The sequence below is a fragment of the Psittacula echo genome (assembly GCF_963264785.1).
Source record: "Psittacula echo genome assembly, chromosome: 1".
Classification (NCBI taxonomy): Eukaryota; Metazoa; Chordata; class Aves; order Psittaciformes; family Psittacidae; genus Psittacula; species Psittacula echo.
In genome coordinates this window covers 7,562,681-7,578,963 of record NC_137735.1, presented here as the reverse complement: position 1 = coordinate 7,578,963, position 16,283 = coordinate 7,562,681, and the positions used below count along the sequence as shown (strand labels likewise).

Below are 16,283 nucleotides of genomic sequence, written 5' to 3'. Positions count from 1 at the left end.
ATACCCTCAGATGCATTTTCATACCTCACTACTTGGACTCCCACCATCCACCAAAACCAACAGATGAAGTTCTCTTGGCACAGATGAATTTTTCTTCATAAAATAAATACCTCATTCAGGGGAGATACAACAGTTTTATTTAAACTACCAAAGATCTCCAAAGTCTAACACCACCTTTCCTGTCCACATATGCCAGAGCACTAAGCCAGAAGTCTGCTACCTTTCATTATTAAAGCTAATAAAGTTCCAACATAAAACCCAAAAATATTCCTACAAATTTCTGCTGACCACCTGTATTTGATACCTATATTTAATTTGTTTTATCAAAACTGACTGAAGTGTTAGTCCCTTAAATATCTTTGTGTAATATATATACAAAAATAAAGGTTACATCTTACTTTTAGAAGTACACGGATGTACTTCCTCACATAGTTACTGCACAGGCACTACATCTTGTTACACAGTAAACAATAACATATTTTATAGTCTCTGGTATGATTTTTTCACCCAGTTTTATAACTCACACTGTTAGAGGACCTGAGCATGTATCACTCCATCAGTTTGAGTCTGATTAAGTAAATTTACTCTGAGTAAAGACTGATCTTCATAACTGGATCTGCATTACCTGAGTTTATTCAGTTACTGAAAGTGACAGTCTCACTGGGTACATAATGCTGCTACAAAAACCTCTGGATTAGGTTTAAGTTAGTTCAGGTCCCCGCTGCAACAACAGGCACTGGGAATCATCAGGGGAGGAACTGACAGGACTATCCCTTTTGATTGCTGCTCATGTTTAGATCATCTTTAAGCCAACCATAAAATCACTACCAAAATATTAAGCTGCTTCCCTGTTCAGCTCCCACAAGTAGTACAACAGTCACCCATACAAAAACACCCACCTGATAAGTAGTTTTAGTAGCTGCATAACACACTAAGAAATACCTGGCAGGATTTAATTTTTAATGTTTCGGGAATTGTAGAATGGATGAATTAAGTTTAACAAAGGAAGAGGCAAGCATAAAATAGTGTTGCACACATTAAAAACCAAACTTGTTTTCTTTTTAACTGACAGATAACCCACAAACAAGGAAACTCTGTAAAAGTGCTCACTCAGTTTTTCACTCATCTTAACATAAATGTTTGCAGGTTCAAAGAGTGAGGTGTGATGAAGCCAGAAAATCTACAAGCCAGGTGACATGAAATCCTATTTAGAGTCCGTGCTCAGACAGGAATGTACCCACAGCAGAGTTCCTGAAATGTTTTACTTTCCCAAAAGCAGTAGGAAACTCCTTATTTTTGTTACTGAAGAAACAAGTCGCTGTTGCACAGCCGCTGCCAAGGTTAAAAGTGCTATCCTGAACAACCACTATACCTGAACTACCCCTCCAGTCTTCCTGGCCTCTACACAGCATTCCCCGCACAACAGATTAAATTCTTTAAAGCCATTGCATAAGGCTGTAGTGAGGTCCAGAACTGAATATATCCATTTCTGAACCATAAAGGTGTTTTTCTATGGTCAGTAATTCAAAGGTCAACCAAAAGTACCTCTTTCTTTTCCCCTCCCCAGAGAAGCCTTTAGGTTTTTCAGTAGTTTCTGACTAGTCCAAGTCATCTACAAAATGATAAACAGTATTCCTATGACCCCTTGAAATATTACGGGCAACATTCTGAATCATTTAATTTTTGTGATTGAGAGGCCTATACATAATAAAAGCTACATTTTAGAGCTGGGGGGAAGGGGACATTCTCATTTCTAGTAATTTTTTTTTAAAAATTTTAGGAAATGTAATTTTTATCTAAACTGTGGTGTAACAAGACTCCCATTCATTCATGCAAAAAGTGGCACTGTACTTGGTGGATTACCTCCTGTCGCTTAGACCAGGTCAGACTCGTGCTACTACAACTCTGTATACACCACCAATGCATGTGCCCCTCTCTCATGATATAGTCTGCACGCACATAAACTGCAAAATTAGGAACTACATTGCAGCTTACTCCAATGATCACATTTATGAATGAACCTGAACAGCACACTGGTTGAAAATTATTTCAGATGCTGCATTTTTAACAGATAAATATGCACCTCAATTAAGTAACCCTGATTTATTACAGACAAATCTACAAAATATACAATGCAAGACACACATAACCTTACCTATATTCCTGATTGTGAATTTTAGGCTCAAAGCTATCTTTATAGATGAATATATAAACTTTAATATTACAGCATTGATTAAATTTAAATTGTTAGTCTGTGTTGCACAAAAATTTTCTTCCTTTTCTCTTTTTATAATTCCACATTTAGCAGTGTGCCTTTATAAACCTCACAAATACATTCAACTCACTTCCATATACTGCTTCCCCTTGTAAGGCAGGAGGGATAAAAAGCAGGAAGCAAATTTATATCTACTACCTACAGAGTACACACTGCTCAGTATTCATAGAGGAATCAAGGGAGATGACCCTTGGGCCTGGAAAACTTAAATACTTAACATAAGGGTTAACTTGATGATAGAGACATCCTACTTTATTTTACACTCTATTAGAAGAGCTCCAAATTGCATTGTGCGACCTGCGAATCAGATAGGGATCAGAGGTCGTCACAGTGACAACTTTAAGAATTCATGACTAGATCTGCATAACAAGGTATTTTTAATAACTCTGTAACAGCAGCAGGCTGCATGGCCAGTGAGAGGCATAAAATATACCACAGCCACATTCAGCTCCAGGAAAGAAAACCAACCCAAACCCATCACACTACCTGATTAGACTCTCTTTTTAAGAGTACCATTTTGAGGGTGAATTTCAGTGTGTTGGTTTATAGCAGTCCTACATTCTAATAAGACTTAAAAAACCTGAAAGCTCGTTTAGCTGAAAAGTGATTATGGAAGGAACATTTTACAGATAGAAATAATCATCAGATGATAGGTAAAATGGGGGAGGAGAGAAGAGGAAGCATAAGCATCTGTATGACTTCTTTAATATTTTGTGTTAATTTTTACAGTTATGACTGACCTGGCTTTTTGATAAATATTAGCTAGACAAAAAAAGAAATAGTGAAAATGTTGCCTGGGCTGTTACTTTGACCATACAAACATTCACATTACATGCTAATGATGTACAGTCTGATAAAAGACATCTTTAGGTGTAATGCACGCTAATAATCAACATTAAGTTCAAATCTTAACATTAAGCACTTATGGTTTTCAAAGAGCAACTTTGTTAAGAATGAAGGGGTTTGTTTGTGTGCTGCTTTAAAGCATCACCTCAGGAAATGACTTCTTTTACAAAGGTTCTTACTCCTTGGTTTGAGTATGTTTTAGCAGATGCAGGTTCAGGCATGGGGAGGGATCATTAAGGACAATTACTTACACCCCCAACATGACTTCTGTAAAAGGAAGAGTTAAAAAAGGAGGATGTGGGCACAAGAAGCTGCTACAGAAAGCAGTCAGCTGTACTAGATATTCTATGGCTGCAGAAAAAAGCAGAAAGAGAAAACAATACAGCCCTTGCTTTTGATCTAAAATTCACGTGTGACTTTTTTCAAAGCAGACATTGACTTAACTAAAAGACACACTTGGAAAAGAGATACAAAACGATTAGGTAAAAGTAACTCATTCACACTGAAAAAATGCCATGCTGTAGTTGAAGATATGGAAAAAAATAATCTTGCAGCTAAAGAATTAGCAGAATTCTTGGCTTAATTTATTACATATTCAAGTTTTAATCTTTTTATGTATTAAAATGTTTTGAGATTGAATTATAATCAGCAAATATGTCACTTGCAAATAGAATTTGTAACCATTTTCTGATATTATTCAGGAAAATCAAACTTATAGTGCAGTAAGGTTTAGGGATCAGATCAGGATCAAAAGGACAGCTTTCTCCAAGTCTAATTATTAATGGCATTATTGAATTCAACCAGATGTTTCACAGGATAAAATTAAATACATGCATAAACCAAGATCCAAGTGCATGCTTAGATTTGACAGAAGGAAAGGTGAAACAAAAAGTAATGAAGCCAATTAATGAAAAACTATACATCGCTGGCTATTTATATATCTTTAAATTAAAAAATCAAAATGTAACAGGTCTGTTAAATGATCACTGCTGACAGACAAGTGAATGGGATGTTTCTTACATCATATTGCCCAGTAGCTTCTACCAGTCCAAATCTTAGCCAACTCAATTAGTAAATCTTTTACTTAGCTTCACAAAGGTAATGACAGAAGAGATAAACATACCCTCAGCATACACAACTTCATGTACTGTCCTAACGGAAAATCTTTTATGGAAATGATGTAAATGAAAGATAGTATGACTGAAAATACGGCACACGCTTGTCCTCTCACAACTTTAGATACAAATGATCTTGCAGTTTTAAATCAGCTGCAAATCAGACACTAAATAAGAAAAAAAGCTAGTATTTTGAGAAAAGCAGGGAAGTATTAATAAATTAAACTATTTCTCAGCAGCAAAAAATATTTTTAAGGTACATTTTAGCCATAAGTAAGTTATTCTTAAAACAGAATTAAACCTCTGGAAAGAGGAATTTCTATTTAAACACCAATCTCAGCCAGTAATTAAAATCGTACTTCTATAATAATTCACCTAAACAGAGTGAAGGATTAACTCGAAGTGCCTCCGGTGTATTGCTGTTGTAGTGAGTTCACCTGGAAACAGACTGAGACGATGGCTGGCTTTGTATAAAGGTGGTGTAGAGAAAAATTGTCGAGCATGCAGTGTGCACTCCCTCTACTGGGCATTGAAATTATCCTGGTTCTTTCCAGAGAAAGAGCTGTGGCAGAGTCAGGTACCATGAAATAAAAGCCCTGATACAGCTTCTGCCTTCTTGTCCTAGATGCAGCTAAAACTTAGATTCACAGAAAAAATGAAATTATGTTGAAATTCCTGTTTACACTCCCAAAATACATTTCCTATCAGAAACCAACACCTGATTTGCACCCCAAACAAGTAGTTACCTGCAGTGAATGTAACTTGTGTAAGCACACAAAAACTTATTCGCCTTTGACCAAAACATCCTAACAGCTCAGGAAAAAATGTCTTGAAGACTTCTGATCTGGGGGCACAGCAATGGGAAGGAGGAAGGCACAGTTTGGGCAGCTCGGCTGTATTAACGTTTACAAGATCTGCTGCAACGGATTTGTTTCCAGACAGTCAAATCATAACCTTTGTTGTTGTTTTCCCTCTCCTCCCACAGCTCCAGAGAGGCAAGTGCAGAATGGCACCGTGGCCTACTTGCATTAGCAAGGTTTAGGTATTCCATAAAAATGATCGTATTTTTACAATTAAGGCTTTCTGATGGTTTAAGATCTTCACTATCACAGAGGAGAAAAGCAAGAGGTAGTTATACCTCACATCAATATAACCACTCAGTCCAAGTGTTTTATTGTGTAAAATCCTGTGATTTCTTTCACGTGACTTGGTGTAAGAGAAGTTCCTACACCAGGGTACCGATGACATGTGGTAAGGGACTCCAGGACCTCTCCTCTTTTAAGCAGCAATTTAAATCTCTGCAGGATTGAGAGGTATAGTACAGTTTATAGTAATAAATCTCCAGTTTCACTGTCTACTACTAAACTCTTCCCTTTATCAACTTTCTCAATATCAATTTGAGGATGGGCAAAGCCTTTACTCCCCCCATCCCTGGACAGAACAGGGAGAATGCGCAGAGTAGAACAGGTGAACAGGTGATAAGAGGAGAAATTAGGGACCAAAGAAGCACAGAGAAGCACAAAGGAAAACCAGAAAATCAGAGGAGAACTGGCAAGCCCAAGCCCCCAGCCAAGTTTCCAAGTCCCTATCATTCTGTTTTATGTTTGCTGATAAAACCACTTTCTCCCAGAAGGAAAGGCTTACCTGTGGTGCAGGATCATAATTACACTGGAAATGAGCAAGTACACAAACAATTCACCTTTGTGTTCTCCAGCTAACAATACAGGTATCTCAGATTGCAGCCACTGGTTGCTAGGAAAACTGCTATCTTATCCAAATGTAGAGATGTCACAGACCAACTACAAATCAGACAATTCACATGGGACCACCTACACGCAGCACTTTATTTACATTCTCTCTGCTTACTAAATGCTCCCTTTCATTTCTAGGTATGCTCATCTCTACATGTGAGCAGGTACAGCACTCGCTGACTCCGTGTGCTAATAACATCACTGAGCTCTGTCTGGACAGGGTGGCTTTGAAGGACAGACTAAGTACTTCCCTTGGATTTAAAGACAGAGAAGATAGTAAAACTTTGGCACAGCAACTGTAGCTTCAATGACACAAAGATGTACAGACAGAAGCAGTAACACAAACAGCAATGCTGAATTCAAGAGGAGCCGTGTGTAGTCTTTCATATGCTGACATGTAAATAGTTGACAGATGCAGATTTAATAATCACTAAGATACGCTGTTTATTTTGTTCTATCAGACTCATTTTACTGTGGTTTTAATAAAGTCATTTGACACATGATTAAAAGATAATTTATACGGTTGCCTTCTACAGTACAAAGCTCTCTGTGTGCAGGTTATAAATTTAAAGTAACCCAGCACTCGCACTAAATTTGGGTATTTTCCCACTGGAGAAAAATCCTAGGAATAACTATATATTGTTTTCCATGCTTAAGTTAATACCTCAATCTGCACTGCTTCATTTTGAATGTATTTGTTAGCTCTGTTGTGTATTAACCTTTTTTTTTTTCCTTCTAACCACAGAATTTATTAGCTTTCAAACCTCATATAGATAGCATTGATCAATCTCCAGAAGTGGTTACAATACCACTTTAAACACACACACACACACACACACACAAAAAAAAAAAACCAGGCTTCAATGTCCTTTATATCTTGCAAGAAATATAGCAACCAATATTCCATGCAGAAGTGCAGCAAATGAAGTCCTGTCAAGCAAATGGCAGGAATGACAGCAGATGTCTGGATTCCTTCATAGCTGGTTGCATAAAGGTAGCACACATATTTCACTGGAGAAAAAAAGCCTCTGACAAGACAGCCTTTCAGTACTTTTCATTCACAGTTGGCATTTTTGACTGCTGTGGTATGTCAGTAGGTATTAAGATGATGAACCAGATTAATCAAGATAAAAGCTTCATTTGCACAATGAAAGCAAAGTCTACAACACTCAGTCACAGCTAAACAAGGCTACCACAGTTCAGACCAAGGTATAATGTCCAGATCAAATGTTAAAATCTAGTCATAAACCAGACTCTGCTCTGGACCCTGGCCCAAAACACTTATGTCAAGCTATGCAGTAATTATGTTTGATTGCAGCCAACAGAAATGAGTGTTATGCAGCTTCTTTTAGCCACATAAATGAGCCACAGGTTCCTTTTTGGATCTGTTTGAATTATTTGATGTTTCAGCTTCTGTTTATTCACAAGTTCTACCAACTTCACAAAAAACTATCATAGGTAGCTAACCTTTGTGAAATATTTTGACACTTTCAAGCTTTACATAACTAATTCTCTTAAGATATCTTCAATCACATTTCATGCTCACTAGAGAAAGGAAATGCTTCAAAGTAGAGACAGACACAGCCTTCCTGAATTGTGAGACTCTAGCATAGCTTGGCAAGTTGTAAAAGATCATGAGTAATACAGTGTTTACTGAGAGATACACACAAAGGAAGCTGAGGGCTGTTACCCATGCATAACAGTATTACACACAGAGAAACTAGGAGTAAATACAATCGGAACTTAACCACTCCTCTATTCTGAATAACAGAAGTGCTGCCTTACATGGCTTTGCACACTTCACAGGTGTTTAGTGCAACTTCCTTGAGTGAAGCTACAACCAGGTGAATTAGTGTACGTTTCAAGAGAGCTTGTGTTGAGAAGTCCAGCTTAATGCTTAAGTGAGTTTTTTCTACACAAGCTAAGCATTACTAATGGTCTCCTACAGAAAAACAGTTTTAAGAATCTCACCACTTTTCTTTTTCTTGCTTTAAACAAAATGTTCATTTCCTTGTATTTCTTCATAGCAGTCTCCATTTTATTCTTGAGATCAATGGCACATCTTAGCCGATCATCATTTATTCCTGCTTTGGTAAATAACTGCAAAGCAAAAAGTCAACATTCTTATTCTTTTTTTTCTAGACATTCAAGACATTTTTTTGTTTTCCTTCATAATTAATAAAACAGTCACAAATCCCTTTATTTTACAAGTAACACTTAATGAAGCCACTTCTTTTCCATCTAGAATATAAAGGCTAATAGCAACTACTAACTACAAAGACCCAACAGCTGGTAAAAACATCTCCTGAAGAGTGTCCTTCTATAGGCCAAATTCCATGCACAAGGCTCCTGAGCAGCAATATCAACTGACAGAAAGAATATACTGTTTTTCCAATAGACATGTCGGACAAAAGCTGTGTTTTATTCCAATCCTTTGTGAAGAACCCCCATTTTTACTACATCTTTACAAAACAGTATGACTGTAGCTAGCACTTAATGCTGGGAGCCATCAAACAAGTTATGTAGCTTCCGTAGTCTCCTTTCGTCCACCCTTACTGAAACAGAAATCCTTTCTGTTTGCACCGATGTTTCTCTAATCTTCATTTCCTTCTTGCTCACTTTCAAGACTCACTGTATCCCAGTCTTTGCTTTTCCATCTTTTTATAACAAACAGTAAAAAAACTGGTCTCTATCCCACCTGAATCCAGGACTGCACGGAAGGCCAGAACTTATTTCTGAGAAGTCTGTGAGCATCCATGACATTGTTTATTATAGCAGTATTATCTTCATTCTCACGCACTTTTATATCTGCTCAAAACAGGGGAAAAAAAGAGTTAGTGCACAATATTTATAGTATCTTTACTCCAGGAGCTAAAGGAAGTAAGTGAAAGAAGTAGACATCAACCTTTCCAAACTATTTCATCACTTCAGGGAAGTCACAAACATCAGAATGTTTCTCTGTTCAGTATTAATTATTCTACTATTATCCACATATTCAAAAAAACATCAGAGGAAGAGATGAAAAGCTTTCAGTTCAGTGATGACAGAGTTGTTAAGCCATCACTACTAAGGAATCACCAAACAAGCCACAGATAAGTGCAGTCTTACTATTGACATTACAGCTTGTCTTAAGTTCAGTGAACTGGGCCTTACTTGATATTGAATATGCAGAAACAAATGTCCAATAGGGATTTGATTGTCAAAGAAGCCAAAGTATGCCACCATCCTAGTAAAAATGGTACTTTTTACCAGTTAACCATTCACAAGTCCTATGGATACATTTCCAATTCTGTTGTCTGCAAGCACACAAGTAGGTTCGTGACTTACTGGTTGTTCGCACACGAAATTCTGTTAGGACAGTATTTTTAAGAGACTTCACTTGGACTGCCAAACCACAACCAGCCTCATTTTTCAAGAGGTAACTCACATTAGCAAAGTATAATGTAAAAATAGAATTATATAAATATATACAAATACATAATATATTAAAATATAAATATATGTATAATATATAAATAATAAATATATATTATATAAATATATATTAAAATAATGTATAAATATAATATCTATAATATAATGCTTAAAACTTCTTAGCAAAACTACTTACTGATTCTTGCAAGTTCCCAATAGCAAGGGAAAAACAAAATTTAAGAAACACTCAATTGTAAGATTTTTGAATCAGCAGCTTATACCCCAGCTACAGAAAGAAAGAAGTGAGTAGTGAAGTGCATGAGAAAGAAAATTACATATGGAAAACTTTTTAACACAGGGAACTTATAGGTACTATGAAGTGCTGAAATATGGTTACAACTAAAGTTCAGTCTCAGAAGGTAATTAATCAAATCTGTTAATCGCATACAAGGACACCCAAACCTAAGAATGGTTACCAGATGAACTAGAAATAGGAAAGAACTCCAAAGGAAATCAAAGTGCTGCCTAGCAATTCCAAATCAAAATGGTGTCTAGGAACCCCAACATTTAAAAACCTCACAACTACAAAGTACTTCAGACTTAAGCTGCCTCCAGCTAAAAGCAAAAGATATTTCCAGGTACCTGTGGAGATTTCAATATCTAGAGTATACTTGTGTGAAACAAGCCCATGGTTCCTAACAAAAGTCTCGTAATCATCATCATCATCGAGAGCAGGGACACCAGATCGAACTTCTGACCACGTGCCTCCATCCAAGTCTTTCTGTTCCGGCTTTTCCTGTTTCTCATCTAACTCTTTATTAGTTCTAACACACTGAGAAAGAATGTCCTTGCTGCAGCATGGCTGTTCATCATCCACACACTCAAGGTAGGACTGGTTCACTTCCATCTGGGAAGACCAGGGGGATGCAGGTCTATCCTCATTAGCAGACATTTCTTTGTTAGGTTCCAGTTCTGTGTCATGCACAGCGAAGTCAAAAGGGTCTGGCAGGAGAAGCCGGAAACAGTTTTCCATCTCTGTCAGTGTGTCAGCAATCTCCTGGGACATTTCTATCGAGACACAAATGTTTTAGAATACTATTAAATACTCTAAAATGCCAATCATAACTCTGAAGCAGACACAGATCTACAGAACAAATATAACAAGGTTCAACGGGGATATTCTTAGCGATGTTGGTGGATATCATTCTATAGCCATGAACGTTAGAGCTGCTTATAGTTGTAGCCATGAATATATGCTATTGCTTCATGCTGCCAATGTAAGCGTCTTTAAGAAGGTTAAATCTCTTTAAAATTCCACCCTCATGCATGAAAACATTTCCAGCATGCAGAATAAATGCAGACACAATTGGATGCATTACACATACCAAAGTAATTTAATTAAATAACCCTTTGTAACTCACCATAATATAATTGCTATCTCTGTTCTTCTATCATATTACAGAAATATGTTTGCTATGTACATATCACTTCAGATTCAGCCCTCAGTTAGACATATTTTTTAGCAGTGGCATGATACTTCTTGTGGATATCCTACACTGCATTCAGGATTCCTGTGCAGACTACTGCCTATGCCTCTGGAACACAAGGACTTCACTGTTGAGAAATCTGTACCCAGTTAATGACACAAACTAAGCCACTAGCTCCAAAAAGTCTCATGATATGCCTGCTTGAGGTTATGCATTCATACTTTCCCATATTACAGACCAGACCTTTACTTGCTAACTTTTCTTTTTTGTTTTTAAATCTCTTCATGCTACCTGAGCTCACAAGATTGTCCCTTGCTTCCCCTGACAACCTTTAAGTGAGAAACTCTAACAAATGTAGTATTCCTGTCGCTAGTGCTCAGCTATCACTTGGATAGCTGTCCTCTTCGAATTTGTTTTATATAACCTTAAAAAGGATTGCTTTAAAAACAAACAAAACCCCCAGAGCAAACACTAGAAGAATCAAAGCAGGTCACCTTCCATTTCTTTTTCAGCTCTTTTGGCTTTTTCTTTGTAAACATTATCCAATCGTTTTTGCTTCTCCTCTTCCCTCCTCCTTTCAGCCATGGTTCTGGCATGCACATCTTCAAAATCCACCTAAGGAGGAAATGAACAAAGAAGTACAAAGAAATATATAGAAAATCCATTTCCTAAGATCCTTATCTGGGGTGAAAAATCCTCTAACACCAGCCATCAGCCAGAAGCTCAGCAGCACTTCCTTTTATCTCTTCTCCTCCTAGAATCAATAACTACAGTAATTCTGAACAGAGTTTTTACTTCTACTAATAAGGGACTGCTGAGAATCAATGGCTTTCAGAAAGGAATCGTAAGGTGGAAAACCAAAATGCTTAGATTTCCACAACTAAAATGCAGGGATAAACTAGGCTTTGGGAGACACTGGGTTAGAGGCAGGAAGTGACTACACAGGGTGAGCATTCAAATGATATGAAAACATTACAGTATGTCCACTATTAATAAAGAAAGCTGAGGAAAATTTGTAAACACAAGTATACATATCACTTACTTACTGAAGAACTTTGTAAGCAAGGAAAATAGAATAGAACATATTCAAATTCATTAAAAAAGATCAAATTTTAAATTTACAATTACATTCGTTGTATTGTGAGATTGAGGGAAAGGCTATCATTCACTTCCATTTCTTATGGCTAAAATACGAGCATAAATCTGAGTGTTTTGCTATATAAATGTTTCTACTGCTGAATAAACCCTACAGTGTGCAATAAGCCTTAAGGTTTTTACAAATAGTATTTATGCAACCAATTTAAAGACAAATGTTTTGTCTATAAAAGCCTCTAAGAGCAAAATGATACTTCAGTTTTCACAGAAACTGGCATGGAGAGCCTCTATCAGTTTAGGAAAAGAGGCAGACTCACCAAGCTCATTTTCAGTGGGAAATGGGTGGGCAGAAGGAAGGTACCACAATACCTACAGCAGAGCCACCTGCCCACTCTTTCCCCTTCTCTGTCCCAAAAGGCCCAGCCACATGCTGCTCCACTGCACTGTTTCACACTTTGGCACTTGTCCAGGTACCCTTCTTACAACACCTGCAAAACTGTCATGGTTTGACACTGATAACCAGAACACACCTCACATACAAGGTATCCACCAACAACCAAATTTACTGCACACAAGAAGCTCTGAGCTGCCCAGCACAGGGCACACCAGCCTCTTACAGAAGCCTCCCAAGGTCAGAATAACTCAGGGCCTAAGTTACAGATGTGCACACAGTCACCTGCTATCTGGTGTCAGCACTCACTCACTAACTTGGTCAGAAAACATCTAACACCATTTAGGTGATACAGACCGAAATCAGAGTTGCTCTGCCTTTGTATCAGTGCAGGCTGTATGAAACCTTTTACCAGAGGTCTATAATTATGGAACTGGATGTGATGAGGTGCAATCGCTCTTGATTTAAAGGGTGTAAGTAGTGAGCCTAGACACCTATGGCAACTTGAGCAAAAATACTGGCATATGGGATATATTTATGTATTGACCTGTTGAAAATACTCTTCACTCTGGAATTCCAGCCTACTCCCTAACCCCATCCATGCATTCCTCAGATGCAAAGATACTATAATATGATTCAGTTGCCCTCACGTGCAACTTGTTCTTGAAGTCAAACATTTGTATAGTTACCTACTTGACACCTACTAACATTAAATCAGTGGGTAGCTCTCCAGGTTTCCACCTTAAAGGGGCAGCAGTTGTCATCTGCTGACCAACTATTTATAAGGTGATTTTGGTGATAATAAAAACCCAAACCAAACAAACCCCAAACCAAAACCACAAACCACACAGAGCTAACACTCCTCTCAAGGTGCCCTACACTACCATGCCAGTCCTGCAATACAGAACAGCAGATGTACCTTACAACTAGAAAGTACAAATGTCTCCTCAAGCCTTTTGGCTGTTTCTTGCACTTGAAGTATTAAGCTGGCAAAAAGCCAGTTAGGTCAGTTAGCATATCTCAGCTATCCAAGTACAAGAGTTATACTATGTAAGACTGAATCTGTTGGTATCAATGTTTCCTGAAGTACTCAACTTCAGCTGCTCTAGAAAAGAGTACATTGAACCTTGCTGGACAGCTCTGTATCACAAATACACAGTGTGACAACCCAGATGTAACTGGGGAGCAGCCTTTAACCACAGGAGCACAGATATGCCAAACTTCAGCAGAATTGTTGCACACTTATATGTTCAATTTGGTAAAACTGTATTATGTGTTAAAGCTCCATCGCCTCAGTCTTACATTTCTCCTTGTCACTTTCACGTAGTTTTCTTTCTTTGTTAAACAAGACAATAAAGGGTAATTCAAATCACCTTTTGTGAGAAGATATCAAAAATTGTATAGAAGAAGAACACAGTATAATAAACACCTATGGAAGGGGGTTAGAACTAGTAAGGTCCCCTCCAAACCAAACCATTCTCTGATTCTATGAAATAATAGATGTGGGCAGACTATTAGCTTAGTATAGAACCAGAACAGAAATACATCATGTATTACCAGGGTTTTCTGATCTCCTGTTAGGAACACTGAACATTTGCCTTTCTGATAAGAAAGAGAATCAATGTTTATTGAAAGCCTGATATTATCATAATCTCACCTCAGAAGAGATACTAAACCAGAAGGATATTCCAAACACAATAACTAGAAGCCTAGAAATTACATCTAAAAGCAAGTGTTTACATACAAGAAATTGTCCATTAATAAAGCTGTTGTACACCACACTAACACAGCAGCTGAGGGGGTATAGCACCTACACTTGGTGTGTTGTAAAGTGAAAGGACACTAGAATTGGACAGCTCAGTACAAAAATCAGGCTAGTTTAAATTGACACCAAAAGACTAAACAGCAGGTTATCCTCAGTTTAAGGTACAACCATTATTTCCATTTTAAAAAGGGCTCAACTTTGGAGCTTCTGGTAGGAATCAGTGGATGAAAGCCTATAGGTGAGCAATACTTGCACTGTGAGGAAAGACAAGTTAAGCCCATCTCCAAGCACAAGCTTGGGGGTTTTAAAACTTGACAGTACTGCAAGATGACAAAAACTGGGCTTTGTTTTTCAAAGACCATGCTCAACAGGCTACCTCCTAAGGACAGTGTTGTTTCCAACATTTTTTTCTTCTATTTATTGGTTTCCTTGCTTTAAACACCTCCTAACAATCACCACCTAAAAACACACGTAGAAATAAAAATGCAGAGTACCTTCTTATTCTGCTTTAAGAAGTGGTATCCCAGAGCAAGCTTCTTGTAGGCCTCCCCATATTTCTCATGCCATTCTTGCACTGACTTAATGGTTTCTTTCCTCAACTTCTGTGCCACTTCTTTGGGCGGGGGAAGAGGCTGCTCATGGTCTATCCCCACTGTGAGATCCAAGAAATCTTGGAAGTTGGAAATAAGTAGAGTCCGGAATTGATGGGATCTGGAGAACAGCTCCTGCACGATCTGGAATGCCGAGAAGCGGATCTCGGCATGTTCCTCACGGAGCCGTGTCAGCAGCAGGTGATAGGCATGGCTGATATGTTCATCTGAAGACCTGAGAGAGGAAAAACGGGGCGGAGGGGGAAGGAAGGAATTATCTATACAGAGGTTTAGCACATAAAGACGTAGCTATTAAACAATTTCGCTTAATGTTTTAACGAGCAGCAGCTTCTGTGCTGGCACCAATCTGTCCCCAGCTCAAACAGCAGGCCCCAGGGCGGTCCTCGGGGGCCTCCGCGGCTGTCCAGGCGGGTAGAAGCATCGCAGTCGGCAGAGGCACAGAGACCCGGCCCCCACCTCACCCCACCTCACCGGGCGGCCGTACTTGCAGATCTTCTTCAGCTCCTTCATCTTGCCCGGCTCCAGCCGCGGCTCCCCCGAGGTAGTCAGCTCCTCCACCAGCTCAGCGAGGCGCAGATCCATCTCCGCCGGCAGCGAGACTTCTCGCCTACGGACAACCGCCGCAGCGAGCCCCTCAGGCCCGGCGAACACCACCAAGGGACCCAAAGCCCACAACCGACTTGTCCCGGCCGGTCCCCCACAGCGCCATTGCCCGCCCCGCAGGAGAAGCCCCGCCCCTCGGGGACAGCTGCCCCCCCCGCTGCCCCGCGGCCGGTGGCACCTTCCAAGCCCCCCCCTTCCCGCAGCGCCTACCACCGCCCCGCCTCGGCCGCAGCAGACGCTGGAACGTCACAGAAACCGGAAGCGCGAATAGGCGAAGGCGGGGAAGTCCTTAAAGGAGCCGCACCCCGCTTGGCGAGAGAGTGGGAGTGTTAACCCTTTGTTGTCCGCAAGGGAAGGGCTGCAGTGCGCTGTGCTTATGAACCTGCTGACAGTGTCCCCAACGAATCGTTCAAACAGGCAGTGAACGAGGCCAGGACCTGGCCTGGAGGGGGCAGGGCTGCATACTGAGTTGGGTGCTGAGGCACTGGTAGGCACATAAGGCAGTGGGGAGATAGCAGGCAATGAGGCACTGAGGAGATAGGGGGTACATGAGGAGCTGAGGAGATGTGGGCACGTGGGGCACTGAGGAGATGGGGGGCACATGAAGTGCTGAGGAGATGGGGGGCACATGAAGCGCTGAGGAGATGGGGGGCACATGAAGCGCTGAGGAGATGGAGGACACATGATGCGCTGAGGAGATGGGAGGCACATGAAGCGCTGAGGAGATGGGGGGCACATGAAGCGCTGAGGAGATGGAGGACACATGATGCACTGAGGAGATGGGGGGCACATGAAGCGCTGAGGAGATGGAGGACACATGAGGCGCTGAGGAGATGGGGGGCACATGAGGCGCTGAGGAGATGGAGGACACATGAGGCGCTCAGGAGATGGAGGGTGGCGCACGGAATCAGACTCTACAACTCAGAGAAA

The 16,283-nt window shown here is 39.8% G+C and overlaps 1 protein-coding gene across 2 annotated transcripts in view; it reads right to left on the bottom strand.

The window, feature by feature from the left end:
- The window catches only part of UVSSA (UV stimulated scaffold protein A), a 53,480-nt gene extending 37,909 nt beyond the window's left edge, over positions 1 to 15,571 (bottom strand). Inside the window, exons 1-7 of one of the 2 annotated variants that reach the window (XM_080624146.1) lie at positions 15,564 to 15,571; positions 15,235 to 15,357; positions 14,634 to 14,964; positions 11,383 to 11,503; positions 10,044 to 10,469; positions 8,686 to 8,795; positions 7,959 to 8,087 (exon numbers count right to left, since the gene is read on the bottom strand). In XM_080624146.1, the coding sequence (XP_080480272.1) occupies positions 7,959 to 8,087; positions 8,686 to 8,795; positions 10,044 to 10,469; positions 11,383 to 11,503; positions 14,634 to 14,964; positions 15,235 to 15,332 (1,215 nt within the window). In that variant the 5' untranslated portion in view covers positions 15,333 to 15,357; positions 15,564 to 15,571. Of the gene's footprint in view, positions 1 to 7,958; positions 8,088 to 8,685; positions 8,796 to 10,043; positions 10,470 to 11,382; positions 11,504 to 14,633; positions 14,965 to 15,234; positions 15,461 to 15,563 lie in introns of those variants that run through there. The other variant, XM_080624145.1, reaches the window with a different exon arrangement.
- Positions 15,572 to 16,283: the final 712 nt, after the last annotated feature.